Source organism: Eublepharis macularius, chromosome 2 (genome assembly GCF_028583425.1).
Source record: "Eublepharis macularius isolate TG4126 chromosome 2, MPM_Emac_v1.0, whole genome shotgun sequence".
In the NCBI taxonomy this organism is placed as follows: Eukaryota; Metazoa; Chordata; class Lepidosauria; order Squamata; family Eublepharidae; genus Eublepharis; species Eublepharis macularius.
This window is the reverse complement of record NC_072791.1, coordinates 94,468,113-94,491,605: the sequence shown is the minus strand read 5'-3', so window position 1 is coordinate 94,491,605 and position 23,493 is coordinate 94,468,113. Positions and strand designations below refer to the sequence as shown.

Here is a 23,493-nt window from a genome sequence, read left to right as displayed (position 1 = left end):
GAGGAGGGAAGCGCCCACAGTGCTGTCTAATCCCATAGAATCCACCCTCCAAAGCAGCCATTTTCTCCAGTGGAACTGATCTCTGGTGGGTGGAGATAAGTTGGAATTCTGGGAGATATCCAGCCACCACCGGGGAGCTGGCAGCCATAGTTTAAATACATTCCTTGCCCTCAATTCCCTATTTGTTTAATTCAGTAAGGGACAAATTATGAACGTTTGTTGTTGATACCAATCTCAGTACATGTTCAGATGAAAGAAAATTGTTTTTGTCAGACTGATCCACTTGTGCATACCCTTGCTCATCCTACTATATAAAAGGCTAAGCATATTCAAGAAAACTCACTTCCTACCCTGGTGTGCCACTAGAGGACACTGCTTGGGAGGGAAGCCCAGATGAGGCAGCCAGACCTTCAGAGAGCACACCATGGCGGGAAACCCAGGCCAGTATCAGGCATGGAGCAAGCGGCAATGCCTGCCCCTGCCCGCCCTTCACCCAGATGGGATCAGGAGGGGAGCAGGTGGTAATGCCCGCCTCCTGCTTTAACCCAGCTGGGATCAGGAATGGAGCAGTTAGCAATGCCCGCCCACCCTTTACGCAGCTGGGATCAGGCATGGAACGGGGCAATACTCGCCCTCCACCTTCACCCAGCTGTGATCAGGAGCGGACCAAGTGAAAATGCCCATCCCCTTTTCACCCAGCTGGGATCAAGAGCAAATCAATGCCTGCCCCCCCTCACTTGACAGGGATCAGGCGAGGAGCAGGTGAGAATACTTGCCCCTTCACCTGGCCAGGATCAGGAGCGGAGCAGGTGGCAATGCCCGCTCCCTCCTCCACCCAGCCAAGATCAGGAGCAGAGCAGATGGCAATGACTCCCTGTTCATCCGGCCATGATCAGGCGTGGAGCAGATGACAATGCCTGCTCCCCTTCACCTGTCCAGGATCCAGTGCAAAGCAGGTTGCAATGCCTGCCCCCCTTCACCCAGCCCAGATCAGGCATGGAGCAGCTGACAATGCCCACCCCCCCTTCACTCAGCTGGGATTAGGTGTAGTGGAGGTGGCAACACCCCCCCTCCACATACACACACCTTCAGCCAGCCAGGATTAGTCATGGAGGAGAAGGCAGTTCCCACCTGCCTGCCCTGCCTCTCTAGAGCTCGCTGTATTTTTTCCTACAACTGGCTTTGTTGCTAGTTCTGAAATACTGCTGGGTTACATTTGGAAACAATGCATTTTCATGGCAAAGCATTTTGGCAGTTCAGCTGCTTTGGTTGTCATTCGAAAGAGCATTTATATTAATTTATTCTGAGGCTGTATTGGTCAGGAGTGTTGGTTTACCTTACAAGGTTGTTGTAAGGATTATAATATATGGAACAGTACTAGTAAGTATACTAACAAGTACCTATATGGTTGTAAGCACCTGGGGACAATCTGTTTGTGCACATGTGATTGATAGTGGTACTGATGGTGTTGCATAGCGATTGCTGTACATCTTGGTGGCCATTGGGATGGACAATATTTAACCTGTTAAGAATGGTACAAAAGAAACAGTGCCAGAGTCTTAGTTAAACCTTTATTACTAATCAAGGCATCGTCTTAAACATTCAAGATACAGGTACTGACATCCAGTAACTAAATATTCTCATGAAAGGGGAAAGGACAAGACAACTTTCAACAAGAGTGGCAGCAGGATAATTTTTCTTTCAACAGTATTTGTCTTGAAAACCAAATGTGAAGGAGGGATGTTAGTGTAGTTGTGAAATAAAAAATGCAAGTCTTGAAATTGTATCAGTTTTAAATAAAAAATGATTCTAGAAGTGAACAAATTACACTTTCAGGAGAGCTGCTGGTGAGTGTCCATCCTGTGATGAGCTGTATCTGTTAATTTATCAGCCTAATTCCAATGTTTTGACAAGCTATTCCATAACAATATGCGTTAAAGATTAGGTTTTCTTAATGGAAACGTGTTTGAAGTGGAAGATTCATCCTTTCTTAAATTTCAAAGCTGAGATTTTGAGCGAAGAAACATTTTTCTTATTAATCCTTTATGGAGCCAAAGTTAATTGGTACAGCTGTGGAAACACGACCCAATTCACATTTTAACAGTTTAACATGGAGTTCATTTTCTTAACATAGTGATCTCTACTGCCACAACGTTTCAGTGAAGTTAGGCTCTAGGAAAAAGTTTCCTTGCCATGCTGCTATAAATCTTTTAATCTTTGGGTTTCCTTGTTACGGGACTTGCGTCTCTGAAATATACTGATGACGACCCAGAATGCAGTTCCCTCTTGCTGTAAGATCTTAACCGATATTCAAGTGGACTTGCTTCCAGATAAATACTTCTTATACGTAACATTTTATTCTTAGATGTAACATTGCTATTAATAAACAGTAGTAGTTCATTTGTGCTGAGGTAAGGGGGATTTACTTCCCAGTAACAATTTGCATTAACATAACCCAGTGGCTTCTTGTGTGTACCATCAAATCAATTTATGCTGACCTTATAAATTATTTTATTGTTTTTAGTCTGCCTTTCTCGATGACATCCAAGGGGTATTGCGTACTGCAAGTGAATACAATATAACAAATACCTAGGATATTCACAGAGCAAGTGTCAAATATGATAATTAGGCACTCAATGAAAACCGATATAATAGGATATAGTAGTTGCAAATCTGAAAACTAGCAGAAAGCCAAATATAGATGAAACCCGAATTAGTGTAAATAATTGACATCTTTAACAAAGTTGAACTCCGTAGGAGCACATCTATGTTAGCAGCCAGCGCCCAGTAGCCCTAGTCTCCATTGCTGTCTCTTACCAAGGTCTTTGAACTATTTCTTACGACAGCCCGATAATCTGAACAGAACCCTGAATAATTCAGTCTTGTATAGTTTGTGGAAAGCCAGGAGAGCGGGAGCTTTCCTGACCTTCGGCAAGCCATTCCGGAAGAAAGTGCCTGTGCAGGCAGCTGTTGATTTAGCGCAAGTGCAGAGGTAACCGCAGAAGGCCCTGACTAGATAAGTGAAGCTGCTGTGGCAGAATATGGGGTGGGGTTGTTGGTTTTTTTGCAAATATGGGGGACTGAGGCCGTCTGCCTTGGATCTCGGTGAGAAAGGGGGACTTAGAAATCATGTGGTAGTCGTGACCTTGAATTGAACCCAGTAACTGACAGCCAATGGAATTAACGGTTCCTCAGAGACTTAAAATTTTATTCCGAAGCTCGCATTATTAAGTGCATGGAGCGCACATCTTTAGGAAAAATATACATGCAAATACCCACTTCCTTTTTTGTCGCTTGTAACTCCGTTTATCTTTTATGAATGCTCCAGTCTCTCTCTCCAAGGAGTCACGGGATGTACAACTGAAAGGGATAAATCTTGAATTAAAACGGCAAAAACGCATAGGGTGGAGTTGCAATCCTAACCACTGCTCCTCAGAAAATCTATTTAATACAGCTGAGCATAAAATGAAGGGCGCCGTGAAGCACTTTTCATGTTCAGAGGGCTAATCTAGCCCCCAAGAGGAATTTGTGGTAGGCAGGCAACAGCAGCCACCGAAGACCAAGCTTCGCCTTCAGCTCCTCCTCTTCCTGCCTGAGAGCATCCGGTAAAAGTCGGAGCGCGCACCGAAAAAGGCCCGGCTGGAGAGTGCCTGTTTCTTTTCCCCTGAAGTGGGCGGGACCTCCGCTGATTTTTCTCCGACGTCTTAGGGGCTGTCCGCGGGTCTTTGCCTTCCGCTCAGCCCACATGGTTGTGCACGTGGGAATGTGGCCTCCGAGAGTACAGGCTGTGGCTGCAGCTTCGTTTGCCGCCCGGATTTAAGCGGAAGAAAGGTGAGAAAAGACGGGGGTGGAGGGTTGGAGCGCTCTTGGATCACACAGTTGCGTAGCTGGATTCGAGGCTGGGAAGTGTGCTGCTGTACTTTTGTGTGATTTATTGTCAAGCGAAAATGCATAACTTTCTAGCATAAAGGATAAACCACCTTGGAGGCCTGTTGCTACTGGTCTCTTTTTTTTATGGAAGATCTTTTTCCTTTCCCACCGGACATTTGTCCAGCTTCTCTTCCAGTGGTTGCAGACATTTCAAATAAGGTGTTTGCGTTTCTCCTCCTCCCATTCTATCTGTTGTGGGAGGGGGGGCTCATAACTTTTCTAGATTCCCATGGAAACTCGCGGACTTTCAAAGTAAATTCACTTACAATGGTAGAGTTTAGATGAAGGTGGGTAGCCCTGTTAGTCTGTCTATAGCAGTAGAAAAGAGCAAGAATTCAGTCCACCTATAAGTGACAAATTTCCAAATTTCTGATATGAGCTTTCATGAGTCGCAGCTCACTTCTTATGAGTCCATATGCCCTTGTGTCTTGGAAAGTGGAGTGATTTCAGATGCCGAATGACAACTGTGAATGACAATAGCAGGCGTGATTGGATGGGGTAGGTTATGCAGAGGGGTAGTGGGTGTGGAGAAATCAGCATTGGTAATGAGACAGGAAGTCTAGGTCTTGATTCATTCCAGGTGGATGCATTGCCCTGAGCTTTGTTATCAGTTGCAATTAATCAGTCTCTCGTTCTAATCTCCCTTTGAAATTTCTCTGCAGGATAACTGCAACTTTTAGGTCGGCAACTGAATGTCCTGGAAGGTTAAAATGTACCCCCCACTGGTTTTTGAATGTTTTGTTTTCTGATGTCAGACTTATGTCCATTAATTCTTTGTCGAAGAGACTGGCCAGTTTGTCCAATGTAGAGGCTGGAGGAGCATTGCTGACATGTGATGGCATAAATTACATTGCAGGATGAGCAGGAGTATGAACCCAAGATGTTATGGCTGATGTTTGTTGGGTCCACTGATGGTGTTCTCGGATCTGTATGGGAGCAAAGTTGGCATCTTGGTTCCCACATTTGGCATCAGCAATGCTCCTCCAGCCTCTACATTGGACAAACTAGCCAGTCCCTTTGACTTAAAAGTAGTAGTTCTCCTGCAGAGAAATTTCAAAGGAAAATTAAGAGAGACTGCTGAATTGCAGCTGATAATGAAGCTCAAGACAATGCATCCACCTGGACTGAATCAAGACAAAAGCCTTCCTGTCTCATTACCAATGCTGATTTTTCCACATCCACAACCGCTCTGCAAACCCCACCCTATCTAATCATGCCTGCTATTGTCATTCATCAGCTATTGTCATTTGATTTCTGTAATCACTCTACTCCACAAGATACAAGGACAGATGGACTCATATCCTAATGGTAGAGTTTATTTTCACATAAGCATACTAAGTCCTTTATTACCACATGGATTCTGCAATCCTATGCATTTAGGAATAAGAACTATTAAAATCAATGTATTTATTTGAGTAAAAATGTGCAGAACTAGTCTTAGCAGCACAGAACTGGAGCTGAACACCTTAGAACTATCTATTATATTTTTATCCCACCTTTCATGCAAGGATTATATGGTTTTCTTCCATGTGAGCTTCACAACAACCCTGTGAGACAGGATAAAGGGACTGTCCAAGGGCCCTTACAGTGCTATCCTAAGTAGAGTTACTCTAGACTAAGCCCATTTAAATCTATGGGGTTAGACTGGAGTAACTCTGTTTAGGATTACACTGTTAGTGAGCTTCATGCTGAATGGGGGTTGCCTCCTAGAATCCGGCATTCTAACTGCTGCCGCACCTTGGCTCTCTTTGTTATAATACCTCAGGGCTATTTCTTTATTCTTAAAGAAATAACTTCTTAGAATGTAGGAAATACAATTGATAAATGTAAGTTAAAAGTAATAAGTGAACTCTCTCAATTTCTTTCCCACCTGTACTAAATTTAGGCTGCAGAACTAAGCACGCTTACTAAAGAGTAAGGTATGTGGGATTTACTACTGGGTATGTGTGTTCAGGATTGCACTGTTAGGAAAATGTGACCTTAGAAAGTATGGACCAATGTCTATCAGTTTACAAGCTGTATTTAACTTTTTTGTTGCTACTGTGATGTTGATGTGTAGCATTTCCCACAGGGTGAGGGCTAAAAGATTAGTCTTGACGGCACCTAGAACTTTTTCTCTAATCTACCCTACCCATTTGAATTGCACTGTTGCTTCAAGGGGGTTGGAGTGCATGATTCTCCCTTCCTCCATTTCATCCTTTTAATGGAAGCAACTGATTCTTGATTGTTTCTTCTAGGGCTACTGTTCTGAGAACCTGTTGTGGAATTATCCCAGTAAAACATCTGAGTTAACAGGGTCATACTATAAGAAAGTCACATTTAACAGAAGTTACTACTGGTATTTTTCGCTAGCAGCACTCCAGACAGTCTGGCTGTTGCCTCTTCACCACAGTATCTAGAAGTTCATGACAACTTATTTTTCTTTTTTAGTTTTTTTTTAAAAAAACACATTTTTATTGGATAGGTTGAAAAACATAATCACTTCAATATCTCTTTCTCCTACAAAATACATATTTCATCCCAACCCACCCTTCCCCTCCCCTCCCTTCTGACCCCCAACAGCACTTATACCCTTTGATTCACATAATATTCCCTCTAATTGTATTATTTCTCATACTCTTCTAAGGTAAAGTTACAGTCGATATAAAATTCAACAGATTACATAATGCTCGTCAAAAGTTATCCATGGACCACAATTGGTCCTTTACATCCCAATTCTTTTCCAAATAATCTTTAAATTTTTTCCAATCCATCAAAAATCATTTGAGCTTTGTTCTTTTAACTTTCTAGTTAATTTGTCCATTTCCACCATGTGCAGAAGTTTTTGTATCCATTCATCAACTTCTGGTCTCTTATCCTGCTTCCAATATTGCGCATACAACAGTCTTGCAGTTATTGGAGTTGGAGTGCTATACATGATTCTCCCTTCCTCCATCACATTTAACAGAAGTTACTGCTGGTATTTTTCGCTAGCAGCACTCCAGACAGGCTGGCTGTTGCCTCTTCACCACAGTATCTAGAAGTTCATGACAGCTTATTTTTCTAACACTTCTTTTGGCATCTCCAGTGAGAATGTCTGTACCTAGGTTAAAATACCTGCCTTCTGCTTGTGGGCTACCTAAATACTGGTGCTTAAGCGTCTAAAGGCATTTTATAAAAAAAAAACACCCCAAATTTTCTTGCACTCTACTAGCAATTATATTGTAATTACACTTATTATTTCTGGTATGAATGAAAGTAAACTTTAATATGGGATAATCAATTTAATGATTCTGAAAAATTCCAGAAAAGGGGCAAGAGTTACTTATATGAGTTGCATGAAATTAGTGCCCTATAATTATTTGACCAATTTACTATTTCCCAAATATAGAAAAGGGGCCTCCACTCATCTGAAGGCCAGGTCTACTTGCCATGGCTTTGTAAAGCAGTCAGCTCCGCCCTCCCTAGCCCCTATTGGGTCAGGCTGGCATGGGGTGTTGCCTGGCTTCCCCCCAAGCCTCGGTCTCCCACAGGGAAGGAGGTGCGTGTGGGGGGAGGGTTGCTTGCCTGCTATCTCCCCACCCTCACTCCCTGATTTCCACCCCCAAGCCTCGATCTGCTGTGGGGAGAAGGGGTGCGGACGGGGTGTAAGTCGGCTTGCATGTCAGACCTGCAGAGCCCAGGTCTACTCACCATGATATTGCACAGTAAGTAGACCTGGCATCCGGACCAGCAGAGGACAGATCTATCTGCCACAGCTTTACAAGGCGGGTAGACTTGATCTTCGCACATGTCTGCAGGCCAGGTCTACTCGCCATGGCTTTGTTTGGTGGGTAGACCTGACCTCCACTCATCTGAAGGCCAGGTCTACTTGCTATGGCATTGAACGGGGGGGGGAGGGGGGAGTAGACCTGGCTTCTACATGTCTGAAGGACAGGTCTGTTCACCATGGCATTGCAAAGCAGGTAGACCTGATCTCCGCACATCCGAAGGCCAGATCTATTTACCATGGCTACTTAGCCTCTGCATGTCTGAAGGCCACATCTACTTGCCAGGACTTTGCAAGGTGAGTTGACCTGGCCTCCAGACCTATAGAGCTCAGGTCTATCTGCCATAGACTTGCAGGGCCAGGCCAATTGGGGCGGGGGAAGCAGGAAAATGCCGCTCCCTAGGAGCACACTGATGGTGCAGCATGCTCCTATGCACCACAGTAGGGCAATTTCAGCCCAAAGCAGTCCCAATTTGACCCCCTTTCTGCCCCCCCCTCCCCCAAGTAGAACTCCCAGCTCGAATCGGGGCTGAATAAGCTGGCTGCAGGGTGCAGGAGTGCTCCTGGGTCCTTTCTCCCCACCCCCCCGGCAGCACTCCTGCTCTCCACAGTGGCCCAATTCAGGGCCAATTCGGGTGGCTGCAGGGTGCAGGAGCACTCCAGGGCCTTTCTCCCCCCTCACAGCAGTGCTCCTGGCTCTGCAGTACCCAAATCAGGCCTAGGATTGGCTCGTGGAGGGAAGTGTTCGCCTACCAACCCCTCTGCAGCCCAATTGGGGTGAGGAGGTGGCAGGATGGATGGGCCCGTCTTCCAGCCCTTTCTCAACATGATCGGCCAGCACTGGGGAGGGAGCAATGCGAGGCCCAGCCACCCTGTCCTCCCCCTGCCCAGATTGGGGTGCAGCAGAGGGCGCAATGCCAGGCCCTGCTGCCCTGCCCTCCCTTTGACCAGATCATGTTGCAGTGGAGGCGGCAATGCCTGGCCCGCCTGCCCTGCTCTTTCTAGAGCCTGTTGTATTTTTTCCCCACAACGGGCTTTGTTGCTAGTTTTAGTATAATTTATGTAATGTTTACATGTCGTTGCTGATATTCTATTTACTTCTAAGCAGTAATAAATAATCATTCATATTTATGTTAGTTGCTTATTAAAATATGGTAAGGCATTGTAGGAGAACCTAAGTTTGTCTTTGTCCAATCTGGTTTTACCAAATATGACATGACTGTAGGGCATTACAGTGTTTCTGTATGGGAGAGTTCATAAGCAGGTAGGCTTCTTGAACTTCTCAGAGTTAAGAATCTGCAAAAGTTATGTTGAAATATCATTGCTAAAGGATAGCTTTTCCCGTTTCTTTTGCTTACTTCAAATCGGATACTTAAAGAGGAGTGATATGTCTGCACTAAGAATGAAAAGACTGAAAACCAACGATTACTGTCATCTTTACAGAAATAGTACTATTATTGTTGTCATCTCTAATATCTTTACAGGGTTTTTAGCTGAAAATGCAGCGCAAGAAGGTGGATAATCGCATTCGAGTTTTGATCGAGAATGGAGTGGCTGAACAGCACAGGACTCTCTTTGTTGTAGTCGGGGATCATGGCAAAGATCAGGTGAAGATTAACCTGTGGCCATTAGGAGTAACTTTTTAAAAAATATGCAGTGTTTGGCTGTTGATGTTCTTATAGAAACTCCTGTGTCTCATTTATTGAATCTATAATGGTGATGGCTGGATAGGCAAACACAAGAGATGTCTTTGCACCTTATAATATTACATCATAAACCAGTGGATAAGTCAATGCAGTAATTTCCCACTGAAATGTCTCCCCACTGTCCATTCCCTTATGTGCATGCAACAATCCTAGGATTTGTTTGTGGAAATAATTTCAAAATGTATCTGCATATTTTTAGTTTACTCTGTATTTTCTGTGTGTGTGCTGCAGGGCAAAGTACTTGGAGAAACCTCAAGAGTTTTGTCCCCTTTTGTGACTTGTATATTGTAACTTCTGTATTGGCATCTTGCTACAAGGCTCTGAAATTGCCTGTATTATGCTGCTTCTCTGCTTTTTTTACTGTTTCAAAATGGTTTTGCTGTCACTAAAGGCTTTTTCCTTAGTTCTCTCTCAGTTTGTCTTGTATTACAGGAAGGCTTGGTTATAGATTGTAGTATGACAGAACAGTCAGTATATAAAGATGGCTGTGAGGTAAAAAAGGGATCCTATGTCTCAGGTTTTATTGGGTTTTTAGTAAACAGGGAAAGGTTACAAGAAGACATAAACATTTAGCAGATTCATATACAAGACACATATCCATCAATCCAAATACAAAGCCGCTAAATAAGTAATTAACGCCCCATATACCTTCAAGTTTCCCTTTTATTTTCTGTAGTCATTATTTAATTTCTGTGCTTTTTAATCCACTTACTCTATTCCTTATGTCATTTCTAATAATCTTTTCTTTTGTGTATATTATAAATAGATCACCTTTCCCATCTTTTGCATTTTAGCCAGAGATATTAATCCCTTAGTCATTCCAGGAGTGGGAGATGGAAATAGTAGAACAAAATATATCAGCAAAACAATGGTATACATCAATATATAAAGGGAGCATTTTTGTGCTAATTTTCCCTCTTTCTTACATCTGTTCTGGCCAAGCCTTCCAAACTTGTGTACTTGGGTTTTCATAGTAATAAGGGTGGGGAGGCCAAATCAATATTTGGCTTAAAGACAATTTTATATTCTATAGGAAATATCTCTTTACTCTATTTTGTTCCAGCCTTATTGATGAGGCTGGAATGGCCACATACCTATATGGGTAAAACACAGTTTTACATTTTAGAAAGAGTAGCTCCTTCATCTATTTTGTCTTAACCATCTGCACTTATTTACTTGGGTTCTCATAATCGTGAGGTTGAGAAGAGCAGATACACGTTTATCTTAACCACTCATTTATATTCTGGAGAGAAGGGCTATAATTTAAGAATAGTTAAAAAGCTCCAAGGGCCCAGTTATTACATTATCACTCTCCCTTTGACAGCAGATATTCGAAATCTATTATAATATAGAGCCTCTAAAACTTTCATTAAATCTGTATTGCATATCATTAAACATAGAGAGGAAATCTAGGTCATAATCCGTGTTTCTCCTTCCTAATCTGAGTCTTATCCTTGTTTTTTCTTCTTCCTGTAAAATGGTACATCCAGTCCTTATTGCATCTGCACCACCGAAGGTGGATTTCCTTATCTTCCAGCCAGTTCTGACAAGGGTTGATAAAATGTTGTAACTTCTCTGTTTATTTTTCTGCTTTAAAATCCGCTGCACTCTTTCCCCCCCTTTCAGTAGTAGAATGCTAGGTTCTCTCTTTGCAGGTCTGCTTCATGGCTCCACCCCTTTCTTGCTACTGCCTTGTATCTTCAAGAAGACGTACTGGTACAATCATCCATTTTGTAGATTATATTTTTTCTCATTTTGCTCTATTTTTCTTTCAGTTAGATCTGTCTCTTTAGAGATTTCTTCTGTGTTGTCATTTTTTGTCTTACTTTTGTCCATTTCTACTCCAAATGTCCTGTCTGCTTTAATTAATAGTTCAGTCATTCATTTAGAAATTTCTTGCAATTTAGAACATACTTCTTCTTCCCAGGAAGTCATTTCAAATTACGTTATAGGTGTTATGTCCAAACTCATCAAACTGATAAAAAGCTTTGTTTTGTTAATTATGTTCAAAGATTTATTGCTTTAAAGCCATCTGCTGAGAGAATCTCTCCGTCTCTCCCTCCTCTCAGCTTTGCTCCGGCAGCCGCCTCGCAATCAGGCTGGTTAGCCCTCATAAAACCATAAAACAATCTCCTTACTTGATGGAAAGCATTGTGGAATCTCTTGAGCTGTCTTCGAGTTGTTTTTATCTGTCTTGTTAGGAATCTGCTTTATTCGCTGTAGTTCATTTTGGTTTGTCGGACTTTCGGTTTTGGCAGTTCATAGCCATATTCGTTGGTCCTTGCTTTCAGAACTGGTGTCGGGGCTTCTCGGGGATTGCCAGACCCCTTGAGCTCTTTCACCTTGTTCCAGCTTGCCTCCCCTCTCTGGGGGGGACGGACGGACACCCAATTCTTGAGTCCCAAGGAACCAGGAAGGTCACAGCAGAGAGCTCATAAAACTCAGCTGCCATAAATTCACTGCTTCATCCCAGGAGTCACCTCTGTATTGGATTCTTAACAATGCTATGCCTTTGTAAAACTGTGTTCATTTACCCTATGGCATTGTTTATGGAAATGTCCTTGAAATTGACTGTATTACACTGTGTAATCCACCTAGAGTCTCAGTAAGAAAGGTGGACTATAAACAAACAAACACAAATAAATTTTTAAAACCCACATTAACCAGCAGAAAGAAAATACAAAAAAATATTTATGTACAAAACATTACATATGCCATCTGAAAAAAGAAGGGGTCATATTTAATTCACATATAAGTTACAGTGAATAATTTTTTTGGTAACTTTTGGGGTGAATCATCTTCCTTTCAGGTAAGTACAAGGTATGTGTATTTAATGTATTGTTATCCACCCTGAACCTGCGAAAGCGGGGACGGCGGAATATAAATATAATAAATTAAATTAAATTAATGTGAAACTGCCCACATGAGGAGGTCAAGAAGGCTCCCACACTCCCGTCCTTCTGCAAAATGGCCAGATGAATAATGTTTAAGAAGGCATTTTTTAAAAAGGGCAATAGGATTTTTGTCTATAATATCTACAGTTATTGTATATATTATATATTATGTAGATATTATATACAACAATTATTGTAGATATTATTATAAATATCAACTAGATATTATCTGGTTTTTCTTTGTTGTTTTTACCTTGTAATCTGTTCTTGTGTATTGTTTATAGTATATATTACTCTCGATAGCTGTGCTGCTACATTGTCATTATTTCCTTAAAAGTTCTCTTTCTGGTCATTTGACAGGTGGTCATTCTCCATCATATGTTGTCTAAAACAGCTGTTAAAGCTAGACCATCGGTATTGTGGTGTTATAAGAAAGAGTTGGGCTTTAGCAGGTAAAAATTGTTGCCTTCTCTCTGTTTTTAAATAGTCGCCAAATGTGTGGTGAAGCTACAAGTTGTAAAATATTTTCCTAATTGTTCATAGTAAATATTCTGGGTAGATCAAAAAATTCAAAATGGCAGGCTATGTGTACTCCCTTTGTTTTACTGACATGAATAGAGAACAGATTTGGAGACTTCCAATGCCATCGTAAGCAGAATTACACTCAGGCCCATTAGCTACTATGAGCTTAGAAGAGTATAACTCTGTTAAGGATTGCACTGTTCTTCCTCTTTGTCTGTGTGTGGGCCAGACATACCTCTTCCAGTCTTAATTTCTCTAGATTTCTCATATAGTCTCCTTAGTAATATCAATAGTTAGTGTATCATTTTCCTGTTGTAACTGCTGTGTCTGGAGCTCTCTTCCACCTATCTAAGGTCCTATCTTTTTCTTTCAATTTATATAAACAGACTGGTGGTGGTCCTTTAAGAGGGCATATGCATGTAGTAGTTGTGGGTTAAAAAAAGTAGACCATAAAGTTAGAAATAGAGTGATATGCTTTGCGCCTAATCCAAGAATATAATTTTAAAATCTGAACTTTTCTCCAATGAGAATTTCTAATTTAATCTTTTTTCCATTCCAGCCACCGTAAAAAAAGGATGAGGCAATTGCAAAAGAAGATTAAAAGTGGGACTTTAGATCTGAAGCAAGATGACCCTTTTGAGCTGTTTATAGCAGCAACAAACATTCGGTACTGTTACTACAATGAAACACACAAAATTCTTGGGAATACTTTTGGCATGTGTGTTCTCCAGGTAGGAAGATGTTTCAAATATCAGAGTCCTCTTTCGCATATCATTTGGGCAGGTTACATGATTGGTATGTCCAGACTGCCGTAGGGCCAAGCTACAAGTGACGAATGACACTTGAACGGCAAGTGAACAGACTCGCGTGTATTCCTCCCTGTTCACTTGTGCTCCACTTGATCACATGTGATCAAGTGGAGTGCAAGTGGAGCACAAGTGAACAGGGAGGAATACACGTGAGTCTGTTCACTTGCCGTTCAAGTGTCATTCGTCACTTGTAGCTTGGCTCGTAGTTGTTACAATAACAAATGTCTTTATTTAAACATTTTCCAAAGTAAATTTAAATGCGCTTACTTGAATGTGAAGTGAATGCACTTTGTAAAATTTATGAATTAAAGGTATCCAACATTTCATTCTTTTAAAAATCTGGTATTAGGTTAGGAATGGATTGAAAAACTTTAATTATACCTACATGAGGATGATGCAAGGGGCTTGCTTGTCAATTCCAAGTTAATATAAAAATCCTTAAGATACAAATCTGACTAGATTGCAGTGAGGGGTGTTTCACTTTCTCATGGCCCCATAAGTCTTGGGAACTTTGTGGTTGGATACACGCCCTTGTGAGTATTTACATTAAGTATGAGGCTGATGGTACTTAAACAGCTACTGTATAACTTAACCAGAAAACATAGTGAATTGGATCAACAGCTTCTGTGGATTTTCTTTTGCAACTGTCTTTGCTGCACATTACAATCTTTTGCTCTTTTTACTGTCCTTGTTCTATTAATGAAAGTGTGGGGGGGACATACTTCTGGTGATTCCTCCTTCTTCCTCTCCCATATGGAGGGAACTGGTTGTTTGAGAAACTCTCAGTAGCTTTCCATGGGCACAGGGAAGTGTGGAAAAGGTGGAACAAATACTTTCTGTTAATTTGGTATATTTGCAAGAGGTCTGAAATTTTCTTCAAAAAACTTGCGTAATTTTTTTTTTCAGGATTTTGAAGCCTTGACACCAAACTTGCTTGCTAGAACGGTTGAAACAGTGGAAGGTGGTGGCGTAGTAGCAATTCTTCTGAGAACAATGAATTCCCTAAAACAGCTGTACACGATGACCATGGTATATCTTGGTGGGATGCTATCTCTTGAGTTTCAGAGAGAGCTTGGTACAGCTCTCCATGTCTGTGGACAGTTACACTGCTGACCATTTGTTTTTCCTCCTGTGTTTCTATACCAAGGAATAGTGGGTTGAGGAAATCTGAGATGGCTTAATGCTAGCTTTTTCAGTCATGGAACCTGATCCAGAATGGATGACATATATCTAAGCTTGTGCAGAATATCCTCCTAGATCTATAATGGTTATTAGGGTTTTTTCCTTTATAGCAGTATTTCTTTGTTTTTAGTAGTTGCTGGACAAGCTGTAATTCAGCTGGAGGAATTTTCTTGGCATGGAGATACCATGTGTAATATTATTCAAGTTTTTTAAAAAATTGAGTTACCGCTAGAAGTTTGTCTACATGCAGGACCATAATTTTGAGTGTCCTGGTAGGTATGTTGCCAAGAAATTAATAGCATCTGAAATGTAGAGCAGGGATGAATCTGACATGGACCAGCTTTCTTAGTCTTTCATGAAGCATTTGTTTTGGGTTTTAGGAGCAAATAATGCAAATTTTCAGAATTTAATTTTTGGCAGGGTAGAACTATCAGACTAGAGGAGATATCTTTTTAATTAGCTTAACATGTTGTACTCTGTGTAACATTCTTCAGATTTCATTTTCTGTTCTAGGATGTGCATTCTCGATACCGGACAGAGGCACATCAGGATGTAGCTGGCAGATTTAATGAGAGGTATGTTTTATGATTTTTTCCATATAAACATGCATGGGGAGGAAAAATGTATTTGTCTACCTAAGTGGATTGTTGAAGTTTTTGTCAAAAAGTGATTCCCCATTTGCTCAGGTGTCCTATGGCAGACAGTAGTGGTATATTTTCAAGTTTAACTATAGTTGTAAGTTTTCTTGTGGCCAAGTAAGATGTGATGGAGGGAACTATGCGTTCTTTTGTGTCCACCCATTCATGTGTAAAGGGAGGAGGGTTTATTTTTTGCACAGAGAAAAATGTACTCGTTAGGGGAGCTAAACCCTGCACCTTTCCATGTCTTGCATCGTTCCATTGCATGAGAAATTTTTTGCCCTTGACTTTTGTATTGGTAGAGAATCAAGTGGTGGATGGGTGTGAGGTCAGGAGGAGAAGCAAAAAGATGGGGTTTAGCTCTACTTGCTTCATCAAGAGGGAGATGTGTCCCATGTAGGCTGTAGGATAAGGAATAAGTTGCAAAGTAAGAAATATATAACTATTCAGGTTCTCTGCTGGTGATGCCTCTCTTGTCTCTTTGGGTAGGTTTATTCTCTCTCTGGTCTCTTGTAAGACATGTATGGTAGTTGATGATCAGCTTAACATCCTTCCAATCTCCAGCCACGTTGCAAATATAGTACCTGTTCCACCCCGATCACAGGTAAGTTTGTGTTAGATAAAAGTTGAAGCTTTGGACTTTGACTATCAATAAAGTAATTAAATGTTAAGTACAGAAGAGTATTGTAAATTTGTATATTTTTTTAGCTAATAAGGCTTCTGCAGGAGAAATTTCCCTTAACCTTGTATCTTCTGTTTGTGAATTTCATGATGGAAGCTATTTTGATGTGGACAATTCTTCTCTTCATATAGGAGGACAGTCTGAGTCCTCAGGATATGGAACTGAAGGAGTTAAAGGAGAGCCTTCAGGACACACAACCTGTTGGAGTGCTGGTTGAGAGCTGTAAAACTCTGGATCAGGCAAGTGTTACATTGATACTGGAAGAAGGTGTGGATGAGCCCAAGTCATTGTGGTAAACCACTATATTAGCATTACATTTCAATGTATATAGCTTTTTTTAACATCTCCCTCTTCTTTGTTTTTAAACCTTAACCTATGGAGCTTTCTCCCCTGTGAGTTGGGTTTGGCCCCCTCATTACAACATTTCAGTGTCAACTTAAACTTTTAAATTATTATTCTGGAATGCCTTTGAAAAAGAATGTCAGAGTCCCTGGCACCCCCTGTTGGCGGTGGCTGGTCTGACTCTGGCAGGGCAGCATTGGGCAGATCCACTCTTCCCCTCCTATCGCTGGCCAGTTGGCCAGCCTGGCCCTGGTGCTTGGTGACCCTGTGGGGCTTCCCCTATGGGCCTCAGAAAGGGTTGGATACAGAGTTGCAGCACTCCCGGCTCCTGGCTCCACCAAAGAGGCTGGCCCTTGACAGCAGGAACAGACCTCCACATGCTCTCCTCCCTGGCCTGGGTCTGTAGCTCTTCTTTTATCCCCACCCTCCAATGCCATCCCCGGCCCATCTCGCACGAACCCGCCCCCAAATTGAGTCCCACCACTTTGGCCAGGCGAGGTCACACCTCCATGCCCCACCCTGCCTTTGGGTGCTCAGGAGATCCTGCGCCCATCGCTCCCTGGGCTGCCCAATCATGGCCCTCCATGGCCTGCTTGGTCAGGCACAACAATGAATCTCCTCCTTGCCAGGGTTGGCCCTGGCCTGACCCACCTGGAGGGTGGGACTCTCAGCGCTGGTCTGTGCTGTTGGCTGCTGCCCTAGCTGGGCAGGCCTGGCATCCTCGCGCCTGTGCCAGTGTCTGGGAAGCGGCCTGGGTTGGCTGCATTGCTGTGCCATCCTGGGCCAGCGGTCATCTTCCCCGCCCGGCCTGTGAAGGCCCTTGTGCCATGGCAGTGGTCTCAACGGTCTCAGGAGTGTTGGAGGCCCCAACAGCAGCTGCAGTGGTGGTGCTGGTGGCTCCCCGGCTGTTGGTGGCTGTTCCTTAGACCAGGACGTTGCTGGCCTGGCTGCCACGGTGAGTGCCCATAGCGTCAGCTCCCTGCATGGCCCTGAGGGCTTTGGAGGGAGGGGTTTCTGAATCTGGGGGCCACTGGGGGGCCGACCCTGGACATAATATTTTAAATTGCTTTAGTTTTAAGTTGTCAGTTTTTATGGTTATTGTATTGCATGTTTCTGTCAGCTGCCTCAAGTATACCCTTTATAGAAAGCTGACATAAGGAATCATGCCATTTTCTACTTGGTCGTTTGCTGCCCAGACACAATAATCAGTACTGATTACTTGTTTGATTACTTGTTTTGCTAGGCAAAAGCCGTTCTGAAGTTCATTGAAGCCATTTCTGAAAAGACACTGAGAAGTACTGTGGCTTTAACAGCAGCCAGGGGGCGTGGTAAATCTGCAGCCTTAGGATTGGCTATAGCTGGAGCAGTGGCTTTTGGGTAAGTTTCTGGTTAGCTAAGCACAGATTTGCTTCAGTAGCTGAAGTGTGCTGGTACATGATTTAATGTTGTGTTTCCTGTCACTTTTTATTAGTTATAAACTTATAGTTTAAGCCTATTTGATTAGAAGGTCAAACATAAAAAGCATTTTAGACAGTCGTAATCTCCAAAATTCTAAATATATTTGAAAAGAGCTTAGTAAAAAGTGAGCCCTTCCTATATTCTGAAATGGCAGAGACCGGGCACAGGTTTCCCATCTTAGTGAGAATTAGGCCAGAGTCACAGGGCTGCACTGTAATTCATTGATGGTTCTGTGGTTTGCGCATAAAGTGGTAAAGGCATATTATTCTTGAATCCTACGAATATTTTTTGGTTAACTCCAGTTTCTCTAAGACTTGGCATTCTTCACACCACTTTATAAATGAAATGTTTATAGTTTGCTGAATAAATATTTTTACCATTTCTATACATAAAATACTGTATAATCTAAAGAAGTCTTGTGGTGCTTCTAAGACTGAGATTTATTTTGACATATATTTGCAAGCATCAGAGCACATTGCTCAGATGCCTGAAGCATTTCCTTGGCTGACAGATATATACACGTCATGGGGGAGGGGGATATCATAATAAATTTGATAGTATTTTAAATTATTAAATATGCCACAGGACTCCTTTTTGTGTTTTTCTGCAGTAGACTAATACAGCCACCACTCTGAAATTATAAGACTTAAATCCATCCCTTCTTTTTTGTGTGTAGCTATTCCAACATTTTCGTCACCTCTCCCAGCCCAGATAACCTTCACACCTTGTTTGAGTTTGTTTTTAAAGGCTTTGACGCATTACAGTTTCAGGTAAGATGAACATGTCATGCAGTGCACTTCTGTAGAGCTGTGCTTTCAGGTGACCTCCAAAGCCAGAGGTTTCAGGAAATCATCTTTAAACTGAGTCAGACCATTGTTAGACCTGCTGAGGTTAGTAGTGTACTTTCTGACCTAAAGCAGGCTGCTGGATCATATGCCTTCAGAGCTTAGCCTGTGACCAGTTACCTAATTAGTTCCTGTATGACATGATAATTTTCAATCAAAGGTCCCTAGTTTATATGTAATTTTTATTTGCACTGCAAGAAGTTCTTTGATTAGGTAGCTGAATAGAGAATTCGAGTCATCTGCCTTGCAATCCTGTGTCGCTTCATATAATTTTAAATGTGTAAAATACTGCCTTTTCAACAGGTTATGCTGAATGATGAAGCCTTGAGTTTTAATTCTGTTATCATTCATGTTACATTTAAGCCTGCTATAACTTTTGGTTATAAGCTCTTAATTGAAGAAAATTGGCTTTCTTTGCTGTGTGAGAGACCAAAATGAAGTTAATGGTAAATCAGTCTATGAATGAAATCAAGTATCTGTTTAAGGAAGACAGACATTTGTTTCTCAGTTAGTGAACACAGACAAATTACATGTTTGAAGTATTATTTTAAATTCTTTGCCTGAACCCATATTGTATTGCAAATAGTTATTTTGCAGAGTGTAACGCTAATAGTTATTGGATGAAATCTTAACACTGTACTTCTAAGCAGCTTTATACCCTTCTAAGCACATTCATTTCAGTGGACTTAGAGAGATGTAACTCTTCTTAGGATACCACTACCATTCTAAGAACTAAGCCATTCAGAATTTTCACCCACATGCACATGCACATTGTATAGAGAATACATCAAATAGATGTTGTGAGACAGGAATAGCCGTTTTTTCCATTATCTCCTGAACTTGATGTATATATGTGATGTATATATGGTGCAACTACATGTGCGTTCTAACATGGCTGTGTCTGGTGATAATTTATTCATCTCTTTCAAAATGGAGAACTTTTTATGTAGCTGGCCTGTCCATGTTGGAATGTGCCATATATCTTACAAGAAAGATGCAAATTTGCATCTTGATCCTGGTGCAATTTGATCCTAGTGCACTGCATTGTACTCTGGGAGCAGGTTGCCAAGTATGTTACTATTTAAAATAGCAGTGAATATTCTTCCCCTTTTGTTATGCTATGCAGCTGTTATTTGTTTCTCAAATATTGTTTGCAACGGCTTTCAGGAGCACTTGGACTACGAGGTTATTCAGTCTCTCAATCCTGAATTTAACAAAGCAGTTGTCAGAGTTAATGTATTCAGAGAACATAGACAGACTATCCAGGTAAATATAATCTTTGATACAAGTTTTCTTTTTCCTTTAAAAACATCATGATTCCTGGGATTCTGTACATGCAATAACTGCTTTGCAAAGACCAGGCAGTATTGTTTCTATGCAGTCAGGTTTTATTCTTTGATAATTTTTCAAAGCCATGAGTTTTGGATGTTACAGGAAGATACAGAACTGAGAGCAGTGAAGTGCTTGGAGTGAACTAGGGCTGGGGAAATATGGGTCCAAATCTCCATTGTCATGAACTTTACTGGGTGACCTTGGGCAATAGCTTTTATAACAGCACTGTTGAAGGTGAGGTAATTGGGGCTGAAAGTGGTTCCTCTTAATCTATGCTGGCCAAAGACCACTTGGACAGTTCATTGCAAAGGGAAGATGTAAACTGGGGATTTCCTGTTCACATCTCCTCTAAGCCATTCTCGGATCCATTACACTACAGCCTATTTAGTTTTTGTAAAGTTTATATCCCACTTTCCTCCCAGTCAGCAGTTACACAATCAGGAAATGTTAAGCTGATTGTGTAACTGTGTTGAATAAATGTGCCCATGATTTAAAGCTGTATTCTCTTCTGTAGCCACAATTTCAATTTAAATCCTAGTCACTGGAATTGCATAAGGTATTTTAAAAATGGCTTACTTCAGATGGAACAAAAATTGAGGGAAAAGTGAATGGATTGGTTCCTGTGTTCTTTTGGATTGATTTAGCTCCTAGCAGAATGGTCATTTTACTCTATTTAAAAATCTCATTTTCCCTGACGTTTTTTTGACAAGTATATACACCCTGCTGATGCTGTGAAACTGGGTCAGGCTGAACTTGTGGTGATTGATGAAGCTGCTGCTATTCCCCTGCCCCTGGTGAAAAAACTGCTTGGCCCTTACCTTGTATTTATGGCTTCTACAATCAATGGGTAAGTATTCTATTTGGGTAGGGGACGTCATTCAGTGATTGAACACATCCTTTTCATGCTCAAGGTCCAAATCCAGTCCCCGGCATCTCCTTTTAAGGGATCTTAGAAAGTGTAAGGGCTGGTTCACACATCAGTGTATGTAATTTGGGGACCGTCTGTTGAATATGTGAAGAGAACATATTGAAGAGAATTGTATACCGTGGGGATTCGAACCTGGGTCTCCCAGATCCTAGTCTGACACTCTGACCACTGAACCACACTGGTTAGATGATATAAAAATTTTGTCAGCAGTTATTCTTAGACTTCACAAAAACACATGCAGACCATCCTTTGAAGTTCATCAATGAGTGCCAGCTATCCAGCCAGCCTCTAGTGATGTATAATTGTGCTCTAAAGTTATTTAGCAAGCAAGTTTGCATTTTTGGAATTGTCCTTTGGGCACATATCCTGCAAATTATTTACTTAAGGAAATATGATTGCCTAATGCTCTTCTTAGAAGGGCAAATACCGGATTGGGGGTTTATGGAGTGCTGCCTCAGCATTACAGCTGTCAGTGTGGTTCTGTTGTAGAACAACAACTGAAGTAGCATCCCATGTTTGGCAAGTGAGAGAGTACAGCAGAAGATGTACATATTATCTGTCTTGACAGCTGGATGCTCGTGTCCCTTTGAATACTACATAGAGGAGCAATTAATGGCCTTGTGTAGCACTGTTGTGTCCCTCCAATGTCTGGAGACAATAACCTGCTCTTCTCCTGGCTTTGTGATCAAGTGGGAATGCCATTCTTTAGTTCAGTACTTTAGCCTTAAATATCTTGCTGTTTATGTTTTCTGTTTTGAAGTGCGCACAGCCCAGCTGTAACCATGTTTACTCTTAAATAAGTTTCAGAGAAATCAGAGGGACTTACATTGAATAACTGTATCCCAAGTGTATTACTGTTATTTTAACCTCTTTAGCATCCGAAATGTTGAAGAATAGCCAGAAATAAAACTGAAACATTTGGATTATATTGGCATAAAGAAACTTTACATAGAAAGATTACTGTTGTCAATTCTCTGACACTCTAAGGGTGATTCTATCTATTCAGAAACATCTCTTATCTTTGTAGTCCTTGAGAATGCAGATGCTTGCTCATTTGTTGTAGTGCTTCATTCTCCTGTGGTCCAGAAATTCCTTCCTGTGGGTAAATAGAGAATTCTTCTTCCTGGTTTTTGTTCCAGTACATCTGTGGTCTCTACACAAGCACAGGACTGAGCTAAGACTTTACACGGTGTCTCACTAATAATACCCTAGATAATCCCAATGCAAGAACACCATAAGTGAACCAGATTGATCCCAGAAGCATTAAGTTCATTCTCAGAAGGCCAGTTGGCAGATAGTTTCCAGGAAGTATGTGCAAATTCACCTCCTACAGTGGGCTGGTCTCCAAGGAGTTGATCTCCATTGTTTTTAAGGCATCAGGACCCTCTGAATGCTCTTCTCTGTGATTGCTACACAAACTGGCTCTGAGACCTCAGTTCTATGGCTGGAATACATATCCCTGGGATCCTCACTGCCCCTACTATGCTTATTGATGTCTTCTGTGAGGAGAATAAACCTCATGAACTGAGACTGTTACTTAATCATCTTATCTATCTAGGGGCAAATTGCTGCATTCATACTTTCAGTACTTACCAGTCTGCTAGGCATATCAGTTCTCAGCATGGGTATTCTCTGTCAGAACCAATAGCTACCACATACGTTTTTATTTACTTCATTTATACCCTGCATTTCTCCAATGGGGACCTAAAGTGGTTTACATAATTCTCTCTCTCCTCCATTTTATCCTCTACAACCCTGTGAGATAGATTAGGCTGAGAGCATGTCACTGGCCCAAGGTCACACAGTTTGCTTCCAAGGCAGATTCAAACCTGGGTCTCTCAGATTCTAGTCCAGTACTTCAAGCCTTACACCACACTGGCACCTCACAGGACCTGATGGAAAACCTGCCTCAAGAAAATACCAACCTACAAGCTACTGGATTGGAACCTACTACTACAAATCCAAATACACTTTTGATACCAGTCATTCTAAGTACTGATCGTACCATTGACCCAGCTGCAGTCCTGTGCTGAAGTACAAGTCCTGACTCTTCCAGGAAAGAACTGAACAGGAAGGCACAATCACCTCTAGGTATGTGTGCTGGCACCTCCTGGTCAGGGGAAGTGGTGGCATTAAAAATCTCAGGCCTGGGAGTCTGTGGACAGTGTTCTGTGGAGTCATATAGAGCTTATTGGTAGGACTACACAGACTGCCTCTTTAATCAGTAACAGGTAAGCAACCTGTTCTGTCAGGCATAAAGGCATGGGCCTAGCTTTCTCTGATGTGCTGGGTTTTTTTTCAGTTGCAGAAGAATGAAGCACGACTACTCCCCCAATCTCTGCATTCTCAAGTGCCAGGGAGACATGTACCATAAGAATCTTTCAGTCGTTAAATCAGCTCCAAGTTCTGTTTCGAGCAGTATGTTAAGTGCCAGAGGATTTGTACTTGTTTCTCTTTCCACTTGATTGTGTGTGTTG

The 23,493-nt window shown here is 41.7% G+C and overlaps 1 protein-coding gene across 2 annotated transcripts in view; it reads left to right on the top strand.

The window, feature by feature from the left end:
* Nucleotides 1-3,679: 3,679 nt before the first annotated feature.
* NAT10 (N-acetyltransferase 10) overlaps nt 3,680-23,493 on the top strand; it is a 45,933-nt gene continuing 26,119 nt past the window's right edge. The window contains exons 1-13 of one of the 2 annotated variants that reach the window (XM_054971725.1): nt 3,680-3,831; nt 5,816-5,849; nt 9,163-9,285; nt 12,639-12,730; nt 13,360-13,531; nt 14,516-14,638; nt 15,305-15,366; nt 15,919-16,033; nt 16,243-16,350; nt 17,697-17,830; nt 18,588-18,681; nt 19,924-20,022; nt 20,799-20,935. In XM_054971725.1, coding sequence (XP_054827700.1) covers nt 9,178-9,285; nt 12,639-12,730; nt 13,360-13,531; nt 14,516-14,638; nt 15,305-15,366; nt 15,919-16,033; nt 16,243-16,350; nt 17,697-17,830; nt 18,588-18,681; nt 19,924-20,022; nt 20,799-20,935 — 1,244 coding nt within the window. In that variant the 5' untranslated portion in view covers nt 3,680-3,831; nt 5,816-5,849; nt 9,163-9,177. The remainder of the gene's footprint in view (nt 3,832-5,815; nt 5,850-9,162; nt 9,286-12,638; nt 12,731-13,359; nt 13,532-14,515; nt 14,639-15,304; nt 15,367-15,918; nt 16,034-16,242; nt 16,351-17,696; nt 17,831-18,587; nt 18,682-19,923; nt 20,023-20,798; nt 20,936-23,493) is intronic. The other variant, XM_054971723.1, reaches the window with a different exon arrangement.